The sequence below is a fragment of the Xenopus laevis genome, chromosome 4L (genome assembly GCF_017654675.1).
Source record: "Xenopus laevis strain J_2021 chromosome 4L, Xenopus_laevis_v10.1, whole genome shotgun sequence".
NCBI lineage: Eukaryota > Metazoa > Chordata > Amphibia > Anura > Pipidae > Xenopus > Xenopus laevis.
Window position 1 is genome coordinate 17,917,721 of NC_054377.1, and position 24,901 is coordinate 17,942,621.

General features: G+C 38.1%; 2 protein-coding genes across 6 annotated transcripts in view; both read left to right on the forward strand.

Moving 5' to 3' along the window:
• Nucleotides 1-262: 262 nt before the first annotated feature.
• LOC108713610 (dispanin subfamily A member 2b) overlaps nucleotides 263-24,901 on the forward strand; it is a 34,714-nt gene continuing 10,075 nt past the window's right edge. Inside the window, exons 1-3 of one of the 5 annotated variants that reach the window (XM_041589942.1) lie at nucleotides 269-515; nucleotides 8,730-9,031; nucleotides 10,412-10,582. In XM_041589942.1, coding sequence (XP_041445876.1) covers nucleotides 464-515; nucleotides 8,730-9,031; nucleotides 10,412-10,522 — 465 coding nt within the window. In that variant the 5' untranslated portion in view covers nucleotides 269-463 and the 3' untranslated portion in view covers nucleotides 10,523-10,582. Of the gene's footprint in view, nucleotides 704-3,799; nucleotides 4,179-8,729; nucleotides 9,032-10,411; nucleotides 10,583-24,901 lie in introns of those variants that run through there. The other 4 variants (XM_041589941.1, XM_018257154.2, XM_041589943.1 and 1 more) reach the window with 4 other exon arrangements.
• Nucleotides 20,928-23,795, forward strand: XB990428.L (provisional ortholog of interferon induced transmembrane protein 3 L homeolog). The gene is given in 2 exon segments (NM_001097746.1): nucleotides 20,928-21,211; nucleotides 23,141-23,795. Coding segments are annotated over 2 exon segments (426 nt in total). The 5' UTR covers nucleotides 20,928-20,944; the 3' UTR covers nucleotides 23,300-23,795.

Below are 24,901 nucleotides of genomic sequence, written 5' to 3' on the forward strand. Positions count from 1 at the left end.
CTGTTCCTTTAATGTATGTGGCAGCTGTGCTTTCATGTATCTGTATTCAGTAGTCCTGTACCGTAAGTGCAAACAGCTTGTCCATTATACCTTGTGCTAATTATTACACCACATGGAAAATTATTTTATTGTCGAAAGAAAACCTTGCGATATTTATAGGAAACCTATTTAAATATGAACCAATCAACACCTTGTTATTCAATCATGTTGAACACAGGGAACTGTCCTGAAGACAGGAATTCTGTTAAGATGTGTTGGAACTAGGGCCAAAGCAAAGAAGTCAGAATAGAAACTGAATATTTTTCCTCTCCTTGCCCCACCTCTCTCTCTCTCTCTCTCTCTCGCTTTCACCTCTCTCTCTCTCACCACAACAAAACTCCCCTCTTTTGCAGTCCTTGGCCTGAAGCTGAACAGAGCTCCCTTCACTGAAGAATCTTCTAACTTTTTCTTCTTACATCAAAACATGGAGCCGGTCTTTTATTCAAGCAAGCTGAATCTGCCACCTCCAGCTTATGGTATGTCCCAGGACAATGATCAAATCTCCCAGTTAATGGATAATCAGATTCAAGTGTCCCAGTCCACTGTCATAACTGTAGAAGATGATGAACCTCCTGTTAGAGATCACTTGGTATGGTCCATCTTTAACACGGTCTACATGAATTTCTGCTGCCTGGGTTTTCTGGCTCTGGTCTTCTCTGTCAAGGTAAGAGGAGAATCCTGGCTCTATGGTTTTGACCTCTTTGGCACTATATAAATTATTCCACACACACATTTTGGTCAGGAGCCAATAAACCTGCCTGAAACCCGCCAGTTGGAGACCAACACTAGTAGGTTGCTATCAGGCATGAGGCAAAGTGACCATCAATTCTGCAGGGGTGATACTACCAGTGATAAAAGGTGCAGATGCTCCCAAGGTCTTTTAAAATGAAGTGCCTTGTTGATTAACAGTAGGTTTGGGTCTTACAGTGTATGGGAACAAAAAGTATGGCCGCCTGTGCTAACAAAGTAGAGGAAAGGGAAGCAACGGGAGGGGATGGACAACCATACTTGGAGACAGCTAATCTTGGAGACTCTCTCGGATAACTTTTTTCAGGAACTGCATAAAAGCCAAATAATCCGGGCAAACGACAGTATCATCTCAAAATGCTGCATTGAATTCTATGGTTTGTATGAAGCTTACTCAGTTATGGCAGAGACCTCCTGGAGGAGCTGCACTCTGTAATGCTTTCTTCTATTTCTTTCTTTTTCTTTGCTTAACTTTTTTTTTTTTTTTTGGAACAAGTTATTGTCCAATTTTAATCTTTTTGTGCCTAATACAGAGATGGTTTGGGAGGTTCTGGTTCTGAGCCCAAGTTCAAAAGGAGCATGGCACGCTTTCCTTCCCTGGTCTAGGATCTACACAATAAACATATATTTTTGTTAAATCAGTAGTGATTGCATCAATAGCACAGCGGCACAGCCCTTTGTTGCAGAAGTGGAGTCACCGCATGTCACAGACCGGAAGCCTGAGTTGGGCCCCCACTGTATTTCCAGTGAGCTCAAAAAAAGCTGCAAGTCAGGCAGATTTAACACCTACTTAGTGCTAGAAATTGCCATTGCTAGAATCTGTATGCATGGCACAAATATACCTTCAGTGTTTCCTTTAAAGGGAAAGTAAAGTCTAAAATAGAATAAGGCTAGAAATGCTGTATTTTGTGTACTAAATATAAACATGAAGTTACTGCACCACAAGCCTAATCAAACAAATGATTTATGCTTTCAAAGTTGGCCACAGCGGGTCACCATCTTGTAACAGTGTTAAAGGACAAGGAAAGGCAAAAAAATAAAATCCCATTTTTACTTTCTTTAATGAAAAAGAAACCTATCTCCAATATACTTTAGTTAAAAAATGTGCACCGTTTTTATAAGAAACCTGACTGTATGCAGTGAAAATCCCCCTTCATTTACTGCTGTGGATAGGAATTGTCCCTAACTGGTCCCTAACTGCTCTGCAGGGAAACAATCATACTTATGAACAGCAGGGGGAGCCCCCGCCTTACTTCCCAGCCATGCAGAACTCAAGCAGCTTTGTTTATGATGATCCCTAAGCAGCCCAGACCACACTGAGCATGTGCAGGTTTAGGGTCAGGCAAAGATGTTTAACAAAGTTACAAGATGACAGCCCCCTGTGGCCAACTTTAACAGCATAAATCATTTGTTTGATTAGGCTTGTGGTGCAGTAAGTTCATGTTTATATTTAGTATACAAAATACAGCATTTCTAGCCTTATTCTATTTTAGAATTTTATTCTATTTTTAAATTTTTTAGAAATTTCTTTCCTTGTCCTTTAAACATCTTTGCAAGACCAAGACTACGCACATGCTCAGTGTGGTCGGGCTGCTTAGGGATCGTCATAAATGATCAAAACAGGGAAACAAACAAAGCTGCTTGAGTTCTGCATGGCTGGGAAGTAAGGCTGGGCTCCCCCTGCTGTTCATAAGTATGATTGTTTCCCTGCAGAGCAGTTAGGGACCGTCTGACAATTCCTATCCACAGCAGTAAATGAAGGGAGAATTTCACTGCATACAGTCAGGTTTCTTATAAAAACGGTACACATTTTTTAATTAAAGTATATTGGAGATAGGTTTCTTTTTCATTAAAGAAAGTAAAAATGGGATTTTATTTATTTGCCTTTACATGCCCTTTAAGGGGGTAGTTCACCTTCAAGTTAACTGTTTGTATATTATAGAATGTTCTATTTCTAGCAACTTTGCAATCACTTTTCATTATTTACACTTTATAGTTTTTTCATTATTTGCCTTCCTCTTCTGACTTTTTCCCATTTTCAAATGGGGTCACTGACCCTGACAGCCAAAAAACTATTGCTGTGTTTGCTTCCAATTTTATTATCACTGTTCCTTTTTATTCCATATCTTTCTATTCAGTTCTTCTCATGTTTATATTCCAGTCTCCTGGTTGCTACGGTAAACAAGACCCTGGCAACCAAATTCAAACTGGAAAGCTGCAGAACGAAAGCTAAATCATTGAAAAACCTCAAAATATAAAGAAATGAAAACCAGTTGCAAATTCAGAATATCAGTGTCTATGTCATTACTAAGGGGATTATTTCTTAAAGTCCAAAAGTCCGATTGCCAAAAACTCGAAAAATTCTAGTTTTTTTACTATAAAATCTGAATTTTTAGTGGGAATTTTATTTTTCGAATTCTATTATACCCCGAGGATTCAAATAGTCCAAATTAGAAAATCCGACATCTCAGACCTGCCAAGGTTGTATATAAGTCAATGGGAGAGGTCCCTATCCTACTTGGAGGTTGCTGTGGTCTGTAATGGAACTATTTCGAGCCAATATCCGAGAAATTCTGACTTTATGGGAAAAACCCCCAAAAAATAGAGCGACTCTGGTTTTCACTAGGTTTTATTGAGTTTTCCCCTCCAATAAAATCATGCTTTTTTAATAATAAATAGTAATGGGCGAATTTGCGTCGTTTCGCTTTGCCGAAAATTGTGCGAATTTCCCACTAAATTCACGAAATGGCAAAAAATTTGCGAAACTGCGCCAGTGTCTTGTTTTTGACGCCGGCGTCCATTTTTTGTTGCGCTAATCGCGCAAATTCTAATTCATGATTCTAATTTGGTCAGACTTTTTTATTTTCGACAATCAGAAAAATTTGGGTTTTGATAAATAACCCCCAAAAAGCTAATTTAAAGGTGAACAGCGCCTTTGATTGTTTGTGTCGGGCCACAAGCAAGTGATTTCCCTCTATACCTTGTAATATATATATTTTTCCTTTTGCTGCAGTCTCGGGATCGTAAGAATGTCGGCGACAAACAAGGGGCGATGTCTTATTCTTCAACAGCCCGTGGTTTAAACATCGCCACCACCATATTATTCATCTTGACATTTATCATACAAATTGTTGTGGTGCTTTATATATATTTGTAGATCAATAAAGAGGAGGAATATGATTCCACAGCCGGGTTCCTGGGTTTGCATTGAAGTCAGATGAGAAGATGCGGTTCTGTTACCTTTTACTCATTCTCCAAAAACACCACCAAAACCAAACCACCAAACTGATATGATATCACCAATGATATTGCTTCGCTCTTTTTGCAGTGCCGATGTAAAACTGGCCAGTATATAGATGTACTTTTATAATAAAGATTGTTTTTATACTAAATTTCTCACCTGTGGGATCTCTTACTCCCTGAACGAACATGAAGAACATTGCTAATATAACAAATACGGCTATGGGACCTCTTATGCAGAATGCTCGGGACCTGGGGTTTTCTGGATAATGGCTCTTTCTGTAAACTGGATCTTCATACCTTAAAGGAGTGTTTCACCTTTAAATTCACTTTTAGTGTGACGTAGAGAGGGATATTCTGGTTTTAATTTTTTACCATTTGTAGTTTTTATGTTACTTAGCTTTTTATTCAGAAACTCTCCAATTTCAGCAATCTGGTTGCTATGGTCCAGTTTACCCTAGCAACTATAGATATTTTATGTGCTGCTAAAAGCCCAAATCTGAAAATCCGCCATCTCAGACCTGTTGAGGTTATGTATAAATCAATGGGAGTAGCACTTATTTTTATATTTTAATTTAAAGTGCTGGGTTTAGCCTGATAATCCAAAAAAGTTGGGGTTTTCTAGCAAAAACCCCCAAAAAATCAAGCGATTTGGGAAAAAGTCCAAAAAAAATTTGGGTTTTCTTTTGATTTTATTGTTTTTTTCCCCCAATCTTAATTTATTCGAGTTATTTTATTAATACTATAAATAAGGCAAAAGCAGGCATGGGAGTTTGGTGGAGCTTTTTTATTTTATTTTAATTATTAGAAAAATTCCATTTAGTGAATACGACATAGAGCATGCTATTTTGAGACGATTTGCAATTGGTTTTCCTTTTTTAGTATTTGTGGTTTTTGAGCTTTGTATTCAGCAGCTCTCCAGTTTGCCATTTCAGCAGTCTGGTTACTAGGATCCGATTACCCTAGCAACCATGCACTGATATGAACAGGAGAGGGACTGAATAGAAAGAGAAGTAAGAATAAGTTCTATACTGTACATTTACCTGGTAGGGTGACACATGAGATATCTGGTAACAGGGAATGATAATAATCGGGCAGTGTATTCTATGTGAAATCACCCCAGAAGCAGTTAGAACTTATAGTGAGTGAGGTGGGTCCAACAACCAGTTACTCCCCATTGATTGACTTTTTTCCACTTCTTTATAGCCCAGGGTGCAGTTTTTCTACATATTAGAATTATTTTTGTTCTGGATGAACCCAGCATAACTGATTTACAGTAACCGTCACAGTAAGAGGCATATTTATCAAGGGTCGAATTTCGAGTTTATGGGAGTTTATAAAAACTCCCGTAAACTCGAAATTTGAAAAAAAACAGCCAATCGAAATTTTTTAACTGCCACCAAGGCAGTTTGAACTTTAAATGCGCAAAGTCTTTATGGAAAAAAAAAACAGCCAATCGAAATTTATTTAAAATTTTTTTTTTAAAAAAAAAAATCCGTGAATAGGATCAAGCTGAAAATTCGATAAATTTCAAAATTTGAATGTTGAATTTTTTTTAAATTCGAATCGAATTTGCACTATTCACTTTTCGAATGACACCAAAATAAACTCGAGATTCGAATTCAAAAATTTGAATTTTCAATTCGACCCTTGATAAATCTGAGCCTTAATGTCCAAAAGCAGCTGATAGCAGCACCAATAAAATGATATCCTTATAGGTAAAGAAATGTAAACGTTGATGCTGCTTTATATAAAATGATTGCCGTGGCACTTCCTAACTTGTGGGGTTAAATAATAAGCGTTAGGTGTTGGGAGGAAAGGTCAAAAAAGAGCAGGGCTGTCCAGCACTCAAAGGGATCCACAGGACCAAAATGTTTTTTTAGTTAAAAAAAATATCTTTATTAGCCAAAATTAAAATATATATACTTTGTAAGAGGGTGATTGGATGTTGTGTGCTAACTGGATGTGAATGAAAAGTGTAAATGTTGAATGTTTGAAAATGTTTAAAATGTTAAAGTGTAATTTGCATGTGTCACCACTAGATGGCAAATGGTGTGGAAAAGGTTTCATGTGCTCAACTGGCTGATGAACCCATGATGGCACATGTACAGGTTGGGGAACAGCACATGAAGAGAAGATGTTATAGCAGTGGTTGAGACAGGTAAGGTATTTAAAGGGGAGACACACCCAAAGGAACACACACGGATTTTGGTACCAGTGTGAAGTACTAGGTTACTAAGTTAGTAGGGGTAGTTGAAGACCCCAACAAGGAGGTAGTGGCATATGTGCCAAGGCTAAGCCAGTTAGGGGAAAGTAATGGACATCCTGAAGGAGGGGTAAGGAAAATTCCTATCCGGAGTAGGCCAGAGGGGCATAGGTCGTATGCCGGACTGGTAGGACCGGAAGGTGTCAAAGGAAATTCCTACCCGGAGAAGGAGAGGGGGGCTTAGCGTATACGCCAGGCTGTCAGGTCCGGGAGGTGGTGAGTAACCCTAGAAAGGGATGTCCTGGAAAACGGTCTCGGGTAAAACCTCTGTACAACTGGAAGTGTCGGCTTAGCCGGAAAAGGAGAATTGGATAATTCTGTGATGTGAGTGACTGTTGCCTTGGAGTGTGTCGTGAACCAACTGATGTAAGGAGGTGTACCATCATTTATATTTCTTTATTATCAAGAACCATCGTGTGGACTTCCATCCTTGGAGGAAAATATGGTAACCATGGTAACGCTTGTAAATTGAACCCTTCCTACCCTTACATACTCACATCTCCATCCGCCCTACGCGTTTCGTACCCACAAGGGCACTTAAAGGGAAAATAAAGTCTAAAACAGAATAAGGCTAGAAATGCTGTATTTTGTATACTAAACATAAACATGAACTTACTGCACCACAAGCCTAATCAAACAAATGATTTATGCTTTCAAAGTTGGCCACATGGGGTCACCATCTTGTAACTTTGTTAAACATCTTTGCAAGACCAAGGCTATGCGCATGCTCAGTGTGGTCTGGGCTGCTTAGGGATCGTCATAAATTATCAAAACAACAAAGCTGCTTGAGTTCTGCATGGCTGGGAAGTAAGGTGGGGGCTCCCCCTGCTGTTCATTAGTATGATTGTTTCCCTGCAGAGCAGTTAGGGGCCGTCTGACAATTCCTATCCACAGCAGTAAATGAAGGAAGAATTTCACTGCATACAGTCAGGTTTCTTATAAAAACGGTGAAAAAACATTTTTTAATTGAAGTATATTGGAGATAGGTTTCTTTTTCATTAAAGAAAGTAAAACTGGGATTATTTTTTTGCCTTTACATGCCCTTTAATCAAAGGGAAGTTACCTGCAGTTTCCATCACCGACATCTCCATTTTTGATCCTCAGCTTTAGCAGTCAGTGGTGGATTCCCATAGGGCCTATGGTGAATGAGGTGAGGCTTCTCACACCCCTTTTAATCCACATCTGTGGACGCCACACTTAGGGCTTTATCAAGGCACAAAATCGGGACTTTGATTTAAAAATCCTGCTGTCTAACGAGCACCCAATTCAATTCACATCTGAACTCGGATTAAGGAGTTTCCTCAGGGCAGATATCCAGACCAATCAGAAATAAGTGGGCGTGGTTACAACCAGTGTTTTTTTTTTTTACCTTTATGGGCGAAAAGCCCTGACCACCAATTTTTTTTTACCTTTTTGGGTGAACTCTGGCCACCAATGTTTTTTTTACCTTTATGGAGGGGATCCTGCACCCAAATGTTTTTTTTACATTTATGGGGGAAACCAAGCCACCAATGTTTTTTTTTAATTTTTTTTTATGTTTATGGGGGGGACCCTGGTCACCAATGTTTTTTTTATCTTTATGGGGGGGGAACCCTGACCACAATTTTTGTTTTACCTTTTTGCATGGGCCCTAGCCATCAATATTTTTTTTTCTACCTTAATGAGTGGAGAATCCTGACCACTAGTGTTTTTTTTACTTTTATGGGGGAGGGGAGGCCTGGTCAATATCATTTATATATGGGCTGCTTTGATTTTTTTTGTCAGGGCTGCATTTTACTCCCAGTCCGTCCCTGCACGTAGACATATTTCCTCCCATCACATCGGTAAGGAAAAGAATATAATGCAGATAGCTCACCGGATAGTAGATGTGGTCCAGGTGCACCAGCCCCAGGCCCCCTCTTTAGGGAGCAGCAAACCAGAATACACTTCAAAAAGATTATCCACAGCACCAAAATGTTTTTTAGTTAAAAAATATCTTATTAGCCAAAGTTAAAAAATATATACTCACATATCCATCCTTCCTACGCGTTTCATTCCCACAAGGGCACTTAATCAATGGCAGCAATTGAAAAAAGTCTATATGCACAGGTTAAATAGTGGATAACAGATAACACCATTATGTTCTACAGAGCTTATCTGCTGTGTAACCTGAGTCTTTTCTACATTGAATGTCTGCCCCCATTGCTACACAGCAGCTTATTTATATAAACAATATTAGTGTTTCTGAAGCAAACACACCAGTTTTACCAGTGCAGGGCAACACTACATTATATTTTTTGAACCCTTTCATTTTTAGATGTTAAAGTTCCTTGTGACTCATAGTGCAACTCTGGTAAGGAGTTAGCAGTGAGAGATCCTGTTGCGCACAGATACAATATTTGATCTATTTAGGCACCTCCCCCTTTACTTTCAAATAAAATCTCTGTTCCTTCTACAGAACCTCATCATATCGTAGAATCTTTCTACCAGAACAGAACTATGGACAAAGGCTATCCAGTCCAGCAGCCAACCTCTTCTTTTGCCAGTGTACCTCCATCCTATTCCCACCATGTCATTGAACCACAAAGGATGGAGCTGATGCAGAATCAGAACATCTCAGCTCCACTGTGTCAATCTACTGTGGTGACCATATCACCTGCTGAATTACCCGTGAGAGATCACTTGGTATGGTCCATTGCCAACATCATCCATATGAATGTATGCTGCCTCGGCTTGATTGCACTATTATTCTCTGTCAAGGTGAGAGGGGACAATGTTTTCTTCCTAAATAATTCACACCAAGAAATGAGAATATAGTAAACTCAACTAACCAGTTTAGCAACAGATCAGGCACAAATTGGAAACAGAAGGGCAGAAGTTTAACCATCTAAGTAATAGACAAATTAAATAGCTGACGGGGGCAGAAGTATAGGAGCTTGATGGGTTCCTCAATAGAGTCTTGTTCCAGTGAATGTGTAAAACTTGTAAATATATTACCTATGGTTTGGGTATAAAAAAAAAAGAACGATCAGTTTTGAAGTCTTTTAAAGATTTTTTTTTAATGAGTTGTTGAATGTGTTGTTAGGACATGGACAATAATTTTACTGATTCATAAAGTTGCGCATCGTTGTTTATGTAATTGAATTTCTCTGGGTTTTTTTTGGGTGATTTCATGAATCAGTAAGCAGGAAACATTTTGCAGTGCCTCGCAAGTTGGTAACTCACAGAGAACAATGTTTTTTTGTTTTTTTTTTACTTCTTTTGGTTGGAGAAAAGTTTTTGACAAATAGTAACGAAGAACAAGTTTAATAAACGAGCCAATTCATTAAACGTCAGAAGAACCGGTATCATGATCAGTAAGGGGGTTATTTATTAAAATGTAGATTTGTGAGATTTTGCATTTTATAAAAAAAAAAGAAAACACAAATTTTTCCTCATTTACATAAAATACTCGCAGAGAACAATGTTTTTTTTTTTTTTTTTACTTCTTTTGGCTGGAGAAAGGTTTTTGACATTTAGTATCGGAGAACCTGTTTAATAAATGAGCCAATTCATTAAAAGTCAGAATAACGGGTGCGTATCATGAACAGTAAGGGGGTAATTTATCAAAATTGAGATTTATGAGGTTTTGATTTTTTTTTTAAAAAATAGTTGAAATCCAAAAATACACCACCTAAAACCTGTCGAGGTCATGTAGCAGTCAATAGCAAAGGTCCCTTGAACCATTTTAAGAATAGACTTCACTCAAATTGATCGAGTTTTTGTGCAAAACCCTCCGAAAAAAGATGAACATCACGAAGACTATTAACATCTTCAAATGGTTCAAGTGACCTCTGCCATTGACTCCTACATGACCTCGACAGGTTTTAGGTGGTTTATTTTCGGATTTGAATTTTTTACTAAACCCGAAAATGTGAATTTTGACAAAAAAAAAATCGCCTCGAATATTCGTGAAAAACACAACTCAGAGCTTAATAAATAACCAACACAAAGTAGCCATTTCATTAATAGTGATACATCTAGAATCCCAAGTCAGGTCTAAATGATTTAATTTAATATGAATATATAAACCAATGTATATTATTATTATTATTATTCAGAGTAGTGAATGACATCTCTCATTGTTCTGTCACCCTGTAGAGTCGAGATCAGAAGTTGATTGGAAACAAAACCAGAGCACAGAATTATGGAGGTATAGCAATGGCACTGAACATCGCCGCTACTGTTATAACCAGCATCATCATCATTTAAATAATTATATATTACAGTGTTTCATTGAATATGGGGCAATCTTATTCCACTAATTACCAAAATAGGTACAGATATCCCTAAGAACAATGCAGATAACAAATCACCTTCAGTGCAACTATCTGGCAGTAAATAGCCTCAATTAGTTTGTCTTTCTTCTTTCTCCCAGTTTTCCATATGAAAAGAATCAGTGTCTTCTATAAGAAAGTGCCGCTATCCATGTATCTACTGCTTGAGTTCTTTTAAAAATGCAATAAATAAACTGACTACAATCTCTGATCTCACACAAGTATTTCTGTTTTTAGCCGCCAAACATTCCTTCTTCTGCAGCTTTATTCCCCTAAATATTTCTTACCCCAGTTCTGTTTTTCCTTCTCACTAGAGTTCTATTCTGTACAATCGTCATCTTTGTCGTGACATTTCATTTGTCTCTTTTCCCTCATCTTACAGGACCTTTCATTCCATGCTTTTTCACACCCCTCTGCTCTCAGCCCATTGGTATGTTCCCCTAATCCAGCACTCTTATTGGTTAACGTAAATGGGTTTTTTCCCCTTTGGGTTAAATTTTAGTATGATGTAAAGAGTGATATTCTGAGATAATTTGCATTTGGTTTTCCTTTTTTACTATTTATGATTTTTGAGTTTTAGCTTTTTATTCAGCAGCTCTCAAGTTTGCTATATCAGCAATCTGCTGCTAGCGCCCAAATTACCCTAGTAACCTTGCATTGATTTCAATAAGAGACTGGAATATATATATATATATAAGAGAGGCCCTGAATATAAATATTAGTAATAAAAAGTAGTGATAACAATAAGGGGCAGATTCACTAACTTCGAGTGAAGGATTCGAATGAAAAAAATTCGAATTTCGAAGTATTTTTTGGGTACTTCGACCATCGAATTGGTTAAATTCGTTCGAATTCGAACGAAATCTAACGATTCGAAGTAAAAATCGTTCGACTATTCGACCATTCGATAGTCGAAGTACTTTCCCTTTAAAAAAAACTTCGACCCCCTACTTCGGCAGATAAAACCTACCGAAGTCAATGTTAGCCTATGGGGAAGGTCCCCATAGGCTTGCTAACCTTTTTTTGATCGAAGGATTTTCCTTCGATCGTTGGATTAAAATCGTTCGAATCGTTCGATTCGAAGGATTTAATCGTTCGATCGAACGAAAAATCCTTCGATCGATCGATCGCAGGATTAGCGCTAAATCCTTCGACTTCGATATTCGAAGTCGAAGGATTTCAATTCGAGGGTCGAATTTCGAAGTATTTTTAACTTCGAAATTCGACCCTTAGTGAATCTGCCCCTAAATGTGTAGCTTTACAGAGTATTTGTTTTTTAGATGGGGTCAGTGACCCCCATTTGAAAGCTGGAAAGAGGCAGAAGAAGAAGAAGGCAAATAATTCAAAAACTATAAAATAAAAAAAATAAACAATGAAGACCAATCAAAAAGTTGCTTACAACGTACAACAGAGAATTAAGATACAGTATGCTGCAGTTTACTAATCAGTGCACTGGATAAATCCTCCTTCCCCGATACACTGAAATTAGTATAGAAAGTAGAGATGAGTGAAATATTTTTGCTGTGTAAAATGTATATGAATACTTAACAAATTGTTCCGTAGTTTAAAAAATGTCAACCGGTTTGAAAAATGTTATGCTTTGCGTGTTTGGCGATTTTTTTTTGACATTTCATGTCTTTTTGGCGAAGCGAAACTGGTCAGAGTCACCCATCCCTAGTAGAAACCAGTGCATTTCTGGGAAACTTGCATAGAAATAGTTTAGCTGATAACATTGTATAATATAAGTCTTTAACAAATAACCCGTTTCTGTGCACGTCTACAGGTATAGGATCTGTTATCCAGAATGCATAATATCTTTCTGTAATTTGAATCTTCATACCTTGGGGCAGATTTACATAGGGTAGAATATCGAGGGTTAATTAACCCTCGATATTCAACTGCCGAATGTAAATCCTTCGACTTCGAATATCGAAGTCGAAGGATTTACTGCAAATAGTTCGATCGAACGAAAAATCGTTCGATTAAATCCTTCGAATCGTTCGTTTCGAAGGATTTTAATCCATTGATCGAACGATTTTTCTTCGACCAAAAAAACATTAGAAAGCCTATGGGGACCTAACCCATAGGGTAACATTGCACTTTGGTAGGTTTTAGGTGGCGAAGTAGGGGGTCGAAGTTTTTTTTAAAGAGACAGTACTTCGACTATCGAATGGTCGAATAGTCGAACGATTTTTAGTTCGAATCATTCGATTCGAAGTCGTAGTCGAAGGTCGAAGTAGCCAATTCGATGGTCGAAGTAGCCAAAAAAAACATTCCAAATTCGAAGTTTTTTTTATTCTATTCCTTCACTCAAACTAAGTAAATGGGCCCCCTTAAGTCTGCAAAAAATCATTTAAATCTGAAATCCAATAAGATTGTTTTGCTTTCAATACAGATATATTCAGCTCAGTTACAAGATACTGTTTTATTATTACAGAGTAAAAAAAGGAAATCCATTGACTCCATTATAATGAAATCATTTAAATTTTTAAAAATAGTTTCCTTTTTCCCTGTACTAATAAAACAGTAGCTTGTACTTGATCAAGACTAAGATATAATTAATCAATAAATGTTTACATTATATTTTAGCAGACTTGAATCATAGTGATCCAAAATACAGAAAGATCCCTTATCTGGAAAATCTGTGCATTCTGGATAACAGGTCCCATACCTGTACTGTAAGGCATCAGAAGAAGGCTATATGTTACTGAAGTACATAGATATTGTGGTTAGAATTAGTGATGGGGGAATTTGTCCCATTTTGCAGTAAAATCTACCACGAAATTCATGAATCAGTGAAAAATTTGTAAAACGCAAATTTAGCCGCTGGTGTCAATTTGCGGACGTCAAAGTTGATGCCAGTGACAATTTGGACGCCAGCGACAATTTGCGGCACACCTATTTTGTTCAATTGCATTAAAGTCAATGGCCCTGCGTTTAATCGTCTCTGGCGGGCAAATTGTCACCAGCAAATTTTTGTGTCAGTTTCGCAAATTTATTTGCCGACGTTAAAACACAGAAATTCGCCCCAAATTCCCTCCTGCTGAATAAATTTGCCCATCACTAGTTAGAATAACACAAATAATTAGGGGCAGATTTATCAAAGGTTGAGGCGAATTTTCGAATGAGTTATTTTTGTGTACCTCGACTAGGGAACAGTCCAAATTCAATTCGAATTTGGAAAAAATTTATCATGTACTGTCTCTTTAAAAATTTGAATTCGACCATTAACCATCTAAAACCTGCTGAATTGCTGTTTTAGCCCATGGGGGACCTCCTAGAACCTATTTGGAGTCAATTGGTGGACTCTGAAAAATCGAAGTTTTTTTTTTGGAAAAACTTCGAATCAAATTCGATCAAATACGCTATTAATTCGATTCGAATTTGGCCGAATACGGACCTATTCGATTGAAGACGGACATATTCGACCAAAAAAAACTTAGACTTAATTTCAGTTGGTCTTTTTGAATTCGAATTTTGAAGTTTTTTCAATTTGAAATTTGACCCTTGATAAATATGCCCCTTTTTGTGTTATTTATAGGCTATCCAAACCCCTAATACATATGTCACTGCTGTCACAGACTTCTAATAAATTAGCACAAAATCAGGGAACACTGGTCCTAATTGTGTTCTAGTTTTTAAGCAAGGGCATAAATAAAGGTTTATGTTTTTTACAAGAGCTTTTAAAGGAACTATGGGGCAAATTCACTAAGCTTCGTAGTTGCGCCAGCGTCCGATTCGCCACACTTCGCCAGGCGTATTTTCGCCAGCGCTACGCAAATTCACTAAAATCCGAAGTTGCGCTCAGGGGAAGCGTAAGGTTGCGAAGTTGCGCTAGCGTTAATTCGCCAAGCAAAGCGTAGTTACGCTAGCGATGCTTAATTTGCATACAGCGCCAAATTGAAGTTACAATGGAGGTATATGAAGCATCACTACACAAGCCTGGGAAACCTTCAAAACAGCAATTAAAATTTTTATTTTGCCCTACACATGTGCCCACTGTATAGTTAAGGTGCCATGAGAAATGTAGAGGGGAAGGAGGGGAGCCCCAAAAAAAATTTCGATCTTTTTCAGCCTATCATCCATAAAAAAAGACTTAGAAAAAATTTGAACTTTTTTTGAAGCAATCCCTATCTACTCTATTGCACTTCGCCTGGTCTAAGGTGGCGAAGGAAGTCTGGCGTAAAAGGTAGCGTTCAGAATAATTTGCGCGTCAGTGAATTTGCGTAGTTACGTCCGTTGCGCAAATTCACCAGGCGTAAGGTGCGAAGTAACACTAGCGAATTTATGCCAGCGTTAGGCGCTTCGTCGTTTAGTGAATTTGCCCCTATGTATCTGCTTTGACACTAACCGGCTTGTTGGTCGAGAGCAACATGTTTATTTATAAGGAATCGGCTGATCTCTCGGTGCTGATTGTGGCTCTGCAGATGAATGTGGAATTCGGGGGCTATTTATCAAAAGTCGAGTGTTAGAGTTTTTTTACCATGAATGAACTCGAATGACCTTGACACTCGAATGGTTTCTTATTTAGGAAAAAACTCGAATGGCAAAAACCCTTATATGAGAGTTTGATTCCCGTAACCCAAAAACTCAAATTGATCGAGTTTTTGGAAAAGAAAAACGTGAATATCGAACTTTCATGGAAAGAAACAACTCAAACTTTAATAAATCTGCCCCTTAGTACGATGTAAAGAATGATACTCTAATTCGCAATTGGTTTCCATTTTTTTATTATTTGTGGTCTTAGTTATTTAGCTTTTTATTCGGCAGCTCTCCAGTTTGTAATTTCAGTAATCTGGTTGCTATGGTTCACATGACCCTAGCAACTATGCATTGATTTGAATAAAAGACTGGAATATGAATAGGAGAGGCCCTGAAAAGAAAGACAAGTAAAAAAAAGTAGCAATAACAATACATTTGTGCCTTACAGAGCATTTGTTTTTAAGAAGAAGGCAAACCTTTCAAAAGATTATGAAGACCAGTTGAAAAGTTGCTTAGAATTGGTCATTCTATAACATACTAAGTGAACCACCCCTTCAAAGGGGATGTAAAGGCAAAAACAAAATCCCCTTTTTTTACTTTCTTTAGTGAAAAAGAAACCTGTCCTCAATATACTTCAATTAAAAAATCTGTACCGTTTTTATGAAAAACCCAATTGTATGCAGTGAAATTCCTCTATCCCTTGACTTGCTGTGACTGCTGAGGGTGCAAATCTTTACAGAGTCGCCGGCTGCTCTACAGGGAAACAAATAAAGCTGCTTGAGTTTTGCACGGCTGGGAAGGAAGGTACAGGGGTTGATTGGCATAGAGATTAGCTAAGGCTATCCAGGTTATGCAAACAAAACATAAAACATACCTCCCAACATTTTGTAAATAGAAAGAAGGACAAAAAGAGTTGCCGCTTGGAGCGTTGCAAATTTTTTGACCACGCCAATTTTTGTGGCCACACCCCTAATTACTATGTTTATTTTATAAAATTTGCCAGGTTTTGAAAGTTTGAACATATTTCTGTATTTTTTTTCAGTTATGTTTTGCTAATGAAAGTGAATTACCCTTTAAGCCGCAAGTCACAGTTTCCCCAAGAGATCTACTTATCTAAAATTGTTACAATAGTTTCTTTGCTTATCTTAAATTGTTACAAAAGTATCTATCTATTCTAGGCTCTCTGACAAAAGCCAATTAAGTTTTAGAAACATTGTATCTTTTTCTGGCTGTTCAGTGCAGATCAAAGGGAAAGTCAGGACATTTCAGTAACAATCCGGGACTGTGGGTTGAGCTGTCAAAATGGCGACTGTCCCGCGAAAAATGGACAGTTGGGAGGTCCCTAGCGCCGAACATGTATGTCCTTTATCTCCATGTCTAAATAAATTGACTTTTTGTATGATGTAGACATTCATATTCTAAGACTAAATGACCACCCATCAGCTGGAAAGAGGCAGAAGAAGAAGAAGACAAACAATTCAAACACTATAAAATAAAAAGAAGACCAATTCCTTTATAAAGGTTGTTCAGCTTTACATTAACTTTTAGTATGATGTAGAGACTGATATTCTGATACAATTTGCAATTGGTTTTCACTGACACAGACGCATTTAAGCGCCCAACGCAGGTTGGAACGAAGCATGTTGCATTTTTCCTGCGTTCGGCTCTTGTGTGAGTACAGCCGCTATCTTCATCGCTATGGGAATCTTCAGGTCCCTTCAGCAATTTCCATGGCTGTCGGCATATGCGCAGTTGTTCGGGATCGGAAAATTGCTACGACTGCGCATGAGCTGATACGCCACTTACCTACTGAAAACTTCCGAAGAGGTGAAGATGGCGCCCGTGAGCTCCGCTGCGCTGACTCTGCATTGAGGGGTAATTAAAGACTAAGGGGCATTCACACATATTAACACCTGTGCAGGGGGAACAGAGAGGGGGGACTATGGAGGGTAGGGGTTTTCATTAGTTTTTTTTTTAGTTTAGTTCTCCTTTAAGCTGCAAGTCATAATAAAATAATAAAATAAAAATAATAAAAATTCTGAGTTTAGTAATTAACCCCTTAATGTATAAATGATATTTAGCAGACAGAAGGTATGGAGAGTCAAATTACGGAAAGCACCCAAGTCTTAAGCATTCTGGATAACAGGTCCAATACCTGTATAATGCTTGTCCTCAGTGTAATTTTGTACATAGTAAGATTGTACACCGCAGCATATCCTTGTAACACTTTATAAATAAAGTTATATATACATACAAGAGAGAAAGTGGCTGAATAAATACTAATCAAACACCAGGGCTCTATGCTGTGTATTTTTGCTTCTGCCAATAGTTAGTATGTATGAAAGTTTCCCCAAGAGACGTGCTTATCTTAAATTGTTACAATTGCTTCTTTGCTTATCTTAAATTGTTACAATTGTTTTTCTTACATTTTTACAAATGTATCTAAGTGCACCTGCCACATATTCTATGCTCTCTGCCAAAAGCCAATTACATTTTAGAAACTTTGTATCTTTTTCTGGCTGTTCAGTGCAGGAGATCAAAGAGAAAGTCAGGACAATTCAGTAACAATCCGGGACGGTGGCTGAGCTGTCAAAATTGGGACTGTCCCGCAAAAAACGGGACAGTTTGGAGGTGAACAATTTAAGCACAATTTTCCTAGCGCCAAACATGTATGTCCTTTATCTCCATGTCTGATTAAATCTCTGTATGTAAGATAACAGCAAGATGGCTGACATTGTGCTGGCAACCAGCAATCTGATTGGTGACTTCTATTATCTATAATCAAGTGACTTATCTAATCAATAATTAAGTATTTTGCCCAGTAGAATTCTCATTGCTGAGTTGTTTTTCATGTGTAACAGCTTTCATGGTTGGATTTAGTGTCCCTTTAAGAGTGTTAAAACAGAAAAAGGTATCCAAGTGTCACTGTTCACCCTCCTCTGCCGGTCAATATCCGTTCTCCTTCGGAAAGTCAATAAATTTCTGAGTGGCTTGCACTTGGATGACTTCTTGGACAAGTAGAATATCCAAGGCTACAGTTATGTCAAGATCTACAGTTTGGTATAGGTATGGGTATATTTATATATTTTTATATAAGTGAATATATAGATATGTCTGTATAGGTGTGTGTATATGAATATTCTGGGGACATCTGGAAAGGTTTAACTTGATGGACTGTTGTCTTTTTTTTCAACTAAAATTAACTACAATCCTCAGCTTTAAACCACTTCCACTAAGTGCCTGTTTCTGCCAGTTTCTCACTGCTGGAATCTTTTTAGTAAAGGCTCATGTGTGAGTTTTGATTTCCATGTTAGTTCTCATAGCCCTGCTGTAAATGTAAACCTGCTGGTACAGAACTGACTCAATGAGAACAAAGAGTTGAGAAGCTTCACACTGTGGCTTCAAGGTTTCCTGTGAACTTCTTCTAAAATCTCATATGTGCTGCAAATGTTGCCATTTTCATGGAATTCAACCAAAAGTGGGTTTACAGGCCTAGAGTACATACATAATCAGGCTCTGCTGATCAACACGTGTGTGTGTGTATATATATATATATATATATAGTTTTCTTTCAATGGAACCCACACTCCAATCATTTGTGAATCAAACTATTTTTATTGTGTGCATCTGTGTATCCAACGTTTCTGCCCACATTAGGGCCTTTTTCAAGGATTAGTGAACACAGTGATCAAGTGCATCTATATACAGTGTTTCTCCATTTCATAATTTGGTGCCAAGAATGACGTCACGCAGGGCAGCCATTAGAAATCACGGGGCCCAGTACAACAAAATTGTCGGGCTCCTTAAAGTGATACTGACACAAAAAAAATGAATTTTAGCATATGAATGTACATTAAATGTTACCTATAGGTCAGGTTGATCATATCTTGCTGAGAGGTTTGTTTTTGTATATAATTGTTAGTTGAAGTTCCTAAGCCTGACTCTCTGACACTCTGACTTTGCCAACCTGACTGTCCCATCTCAGCCTGTTAGTTACAGTTTCTAATGCTAATGGACTCGTGCTGCACAGATATGTCAGCCCCCTTATATAGGAACATGGGGGATCAGACAGGTAATGTAAAAGCATCATGCAAATACTTTATGGCAAAGTTAGAAGTAACTTGCAAAGCCAATATTATAATAGATGTAAAAAAAAATTTAATTTCAGGTGTCAGTATCTCTTTAAGTGACTTCGGGTCTTTTTGCGGTTTTGGGACTTCAAGTTTGGCTCCTTTCATGACTTTGGGTCTTTTCGTGGCTACAGGACTTCAACTTCGGCTCCTTTTGTGACTTCGGGTCTTTTCATGGCTTCGGGACTTCAAGTTTGGCTCCTTTCGTGACTTTGGGTTTTTTCGCGGCTTCGGGACTTAAAGTTCAGCTCCTTTCATGACTTCGGGTCTTTTTGTGGCTACAGGACTTAAACGTGGCTCCTTTTGTGACTTCCAGTATTTTTGCGGCTTCAAGACTTCAAGTCTGGCTCCTTTAGTGACTTTGGGTCTTTTCGTGGCTACGGGACTTAAACTTTGGCTCCTTTTGAGACTTTGAGTCTTTTCGCGGCCTTAGGACTTCATGTTTAGCTCCTTTCATGACTTTGTGTCTTTTCGTGGCTACAGGACTTCAACTTCGGCTCCTTTTGTGACTTCGGGTCTTTTCGCATCTTCAGGACTTCAAGTTCGGCTCCTTTCATTACTTCGGGTCTTTTTGCGGCTTCGGGACTTCAAATTTGGCTCCTTTTGTGACTTCGGATCTTTTCTTGGCTTCTTCAACTTCAGCTCTTTGGCTCTTTGGGACTATGGCTGTTTGGGACTTCGGGACATTGGCGGTTCAGGACTACGGCAGATGCAGCTCATCAGTCAAGGGGGCCCAGCTATTTCTAAAGGTGAAGCAAGGCCAGGCCCAACTTTAGGCCCGGGCCCGGCACAGTAGTACCCCCTGGGGTCTACCTGATCCCCTATCCAATTTATTGTTATTACCCATCTTTCTATTCAGGCATGGTGCAAAGTGTAAAAATTCTTAATGGAAGCAAAATCAGCCTGTTGGTTTTATTTAGGGGGTTATTTACTAAACCTCGAATTTCTAGAGACATATTATACCCCAATGCTGCAAAAAGCCCAAATCCAAAAATCTGCCATCTCAGTTCTGTTGATGTCCTGTATAAGTCAATGGGAGAGGCACCTATCTCAATTTGAAGTTATCTTGGTTTGTCTTAGCCGAAATCCAAAAATCTGTGGTTTTCGAGCAAAAACCCCCAAAAATCTAGCAATTTGGGAAAAAAGTCCAAAAAATCAGACAATTCGGGTTTTTACTCAATTCACGAGTTTTTTCACTAACAGATTAATTCGAGTTTTTTTTTTATTAATAAATAAGGTCAAATCAAGCATGGGAGTTTGGTCGTGTTTTTTTAATAAAATAATAAAATAAAAATAATAAAAATTCTGAGTTTAGTAATTAACCCCTTAATGTATAAATGATATTTAGCAGACAGATGGTATGGAGAGTCAAATTACGGAAAGCACCCAAGTCTTGAGCATTCTGGATAACAGGTCCAATACCTGTATAATGCTTGTCCTTAGTGTACTTTTGTACATAGTAAGATTGTACAGCGCAGCATATCCTTGTAACACTTTATAAATAAAGTTATATATACATACAAGAGAGAAAGTGGCTGAATAAATACTAATCAAACACCAGGGCTCTATGCTGTGTATTTTTGCTTCTGCCTATAGTTAGTATGTATGAAAGTTTTCCTTTGATAGGCTGGTTGAGAGGAGAAATCCTCTCAACCAGTCAAGCTCCAGCTCCTCCCTTCCTTCCCCTCACATAAAACCCTTATTTCCCCATCTAGACAAACTCAGTACATTTCTGTTATGAAAAGATGTCCATGGAGAACACTGACACCACTGATAAGCCTCCTCCGTACATGGTGGAGCCACCTCCTAACTCCGTCAACCAAGGATTTGACCCATCTAGGGCAGGGGTGATGGGGATTCCCAATGTCCCAGCTCCACAAGTCCATACCACAGTGGTGAACATCATTCCCGATGGATTTCTCATACGAGACCACTTGCCATGGTCCATTTTTAACACCATGTACATGAACTTCTGCTGCCTGGGGTTCTTTGCAGTTATTTTCTCTGTAAAGGTAAGTGTTTGCTTGTGTATAAATGTGTGGGTTTCAAAAAAATGTGGAGGGCAACAAAAAACACAAAGGTTGAGAAATATTACTGTAACTCACTGCAAACCACCCAAATCTGTTGGAATTTGGAATTTGTCTGCACGGAGACCTGCTTTACACCAAATGCTAACGTAAGGAAGTCATGCCAAGAGAATTGGCAGACAGAAAAGGTTGACGTTGCCTTTAACTCCAGTCTGGAAGCTAAATTTCCCAAGCTGGCCCTAAAATCAGTAAATGAAAAAAACGGAGAGAGACTGGGTATAATAAGGATCTGATTTACTGGTAAACTCTGAGTGTTATTTTGAAATGGTTCTCTTGCACTTGCATGTTGAAATATCTGTTTCTGGATTTCACAATAACCCGGTTGCTCTACTCTTCATTGCTTCATCTGAAGAAGTAAATAAAAAGTCTGACGGTGGGTATCAGGTATAACCTTTTTTCAGGATAGAAATATAGAAATCTCAAAAAGATGTCCTGAGTTTCCAAAATAAACTAAGAAGCAACTCAAGCCACCTTGCCTGAACTCATTCGCTGACAATGTGGCCATTCTGAGCTTCATGTCCTAATTCTTCAGATCTCCAAGCATTCAGGTCATTTAGATCAGGGCATATGTCTGCATGTTGCCCTATTTGGTCCCGGCCAGGTGGCAACCCTAAACACAGGGCAGTATAACAGTTCACATGGCTGCCATACTGGGCCACACTTTATTGTAAAAAGTGAAGAACAGATTTAATATGAACAGGACATTTTCCCGTTACTGCGAGTTTTGGCCACCGCATCAGATTGGGTATTGGGATTTTATGCCATGTAAATAAATGTCATCATTAAAAATATGTGGCTTTGGTTTTAAGCTAAACAGGACAAACAGGGGAACCGAAGCTTCTCCATGTTAGGTCCTTGCGAGGTTTAATTCAATTTTTCAGTATATAGCACCTCCCTTATTCGTTTGTTGTGATTTTTTTGTTAGTAAGAGCCCATTAATGGAGAATTATTTATTCACTGGCAAACTAATATCACCCTGCATGAAAACAAACATGGAGAAGCTTCAATTTCAAGGCAAAAAAATAAAATCCCATTTTTACTTTCTTTAATGAAAAAAACCTATCTTCAATATACTTAAATTAAAAAATGTGCACCGTTTTTATAAGAAACCTGACTGTATGCAGTGAAATTCTCCCTTCATTTACTGCTGTGGATAGGAATTGTCAGACTAACTGCTGAGCAGGGAAACAATCATACTTATGAACAGCAGGGGGAGCCCCGCCTTACTTCCCAGCCATGCAGAACTCAAGCAGCTTTGTTTGTTTCCCTGTTTTGATAATTTATGACGATCCCTAAGCAGCCCAGACCACACTGAGCATGTGTGTAGTCTTGGTCTTGCAAAGATGTTTAACAAAGTTACAAGATGGTGACCCCCTGTGGCCAACTTTGAAAGCATAAATGTTTGATTAGGCTTGTGGTGCAGTAACTTCATGTTTATGTTTAGTATACAAAATACAGCATTTCTAGCCTAAAAAAAAATAAAAATTCACCAGCGTTTTTTCAACTTTAATGCATTTTCGGCAGACAGGTAAGTGACAGAAGATTGAGGAAGATCTAGCTTCATTTTAGCAGTTTGCCTGCTCTGAGGTGGCGAAGTCAAGTAACGTTCAGTAAAATCCGCACTTTAGTGAATTTGCATTCGCCTGAGCGAAAAGTCGCCTGGCGATATAGTGCGAGTGAACATTAATGACGGTCTCTTTCACTAGCAAATTTTCGTCAGCGCCTGTTAGTGAATTGCCAATGTCCCTGCAGATTTGATTTCTTGCATAACTATGCCCCATTGAGTCCACTATTTATATAAGTAAAAAGCTCCTTTTCTAATGATCTTTCTTTTCCTCTTTCTATAACCCGCAGTCCCGGGATCAGAAGGTGATTGGAGACAGGTCTGGAGCCATGAGTTATGCTTCTACTGCCCGTAATCTCAACATCGCCGCTTCTTTTTTCACCATCATTACTATTATTGTTGTGTTAATCATTTTACCACCTACATCCTGGTCACAGAACAGAGGCTGATAGTGAGGATGACGAGCAGCCACTGCTTCCTCATCAGTTGGAAGAAAGCCGACTTCTGGAATTATCTTTATGTGTTGCAACCTCAAAATTATTCTGACAGTTTCCACATTTACCATCTGAATTTCCCTTTTATATAGTCTGTTATAGATGGACCTTTTCTAAGCAAATCTTTTTGCAATTGGTCTTTGTTATATATTGCTTGATGGTTTTTGTCCAAAAAAATGCTATCTGGTTGTTTGGGTGAGAGTTTATTGTTTTATTGCCAGATTTTACTCCATGTTTCATCCATGCGAAGTAGATAGATTACCGGTACACAAATAATTTTCTTGCATAATGGATTCCTGTGTATATGTAAGCCAAGACAGTCAATAACAACAAAGGGGTGAAGGGAGGATGTTGTATACCGATATCAAATGATCTACCTTACAAGGACCAAACATGGAGTAGATTCAGTTTCGCTTTTTGCCCTGTTTAGCTCAATAAATAATAAAATCCATAGATTTTTCATGATAAGTGCAAGCCTTATTCTATGATCTGGTGTTGAACAAGAAGGTATACAGCTCTTTTGATCAGCCTCCCCAAACACAAAAATGACCCCCCTCCAGGTTCATATTATTTATAAATACTCATTTGAGATGGTTTATGTTAGCTATTATATAATATGGGTTTTCAGTTCAAAACATACCAAGAAGAAAAATACTAATCATCTCTGGGAACTATTGCATATTGTTCCTCAAGAAAAATTTTCTATAGGAACTGTAAAAAGCAAGAACAACTGAAATAGAGCCTGCTTTGTCTTCTGCTCCCATTTTTCATGAATATCATAGAACTGGGACTTGCAACCATTCTTTTTTTGACCAGGCCTCACTTCTCTCTGTTTGTGCCATTAAGCTCTCCAATGAGAGTCCTTACTACTAGGGGCAGAATTATCAAGGGTCGAATTGAAAATTCTAATTTTTAGATTCGAATTTTGAGTTTATTTTAGTGTAATTCGACTAGGGAAAAGTCCAAATTCAACTTGAGTTTAAAAAAAATTCAAAACGTATATATTTTATGCACAACTTTAGCCTCCCACAAGTTCTTTTGTAATTAAGGGTAGTGTGATTTCCTACTTACTAAAGAGAGTCCCTTTCACTTGGCTTTAGAAATATGAGCAATATAAAATGATGACTTATGACAGCTCTAAACAGATCATGGCTAGAAGTCTAGCAGAATCATGGAAAATTTGACACTGACACTGGTGCTTCCCTGATCAATAATTAGGTATCTGAATGAGGAGGAACAAGATGGCGGTGGACCCCAGTTTCCTGAATGAGCAACCACTGGTGCTCCAGATGTCACTGAGCTGCAATTGTATATTGTATATTTTATATTTCAGTGAAATATGTAGACTTCATCAGAAACTTACTGAAAATCTCTTTAGAAATGACTCAACAATTCAGTTGTGCTGTAGAGCCTTATCAGTCTTTAGAAACCACTATATTCATTTCCCCAAAATAAAGAATGATCCTGTCTAACACAGCGATGAGAAGTGATTTAAGTCACTTGTCTTAAACTTCCTTTTGCTGCTGTGGAAGTATTTTTTTTCCTTTCAGAAAACTT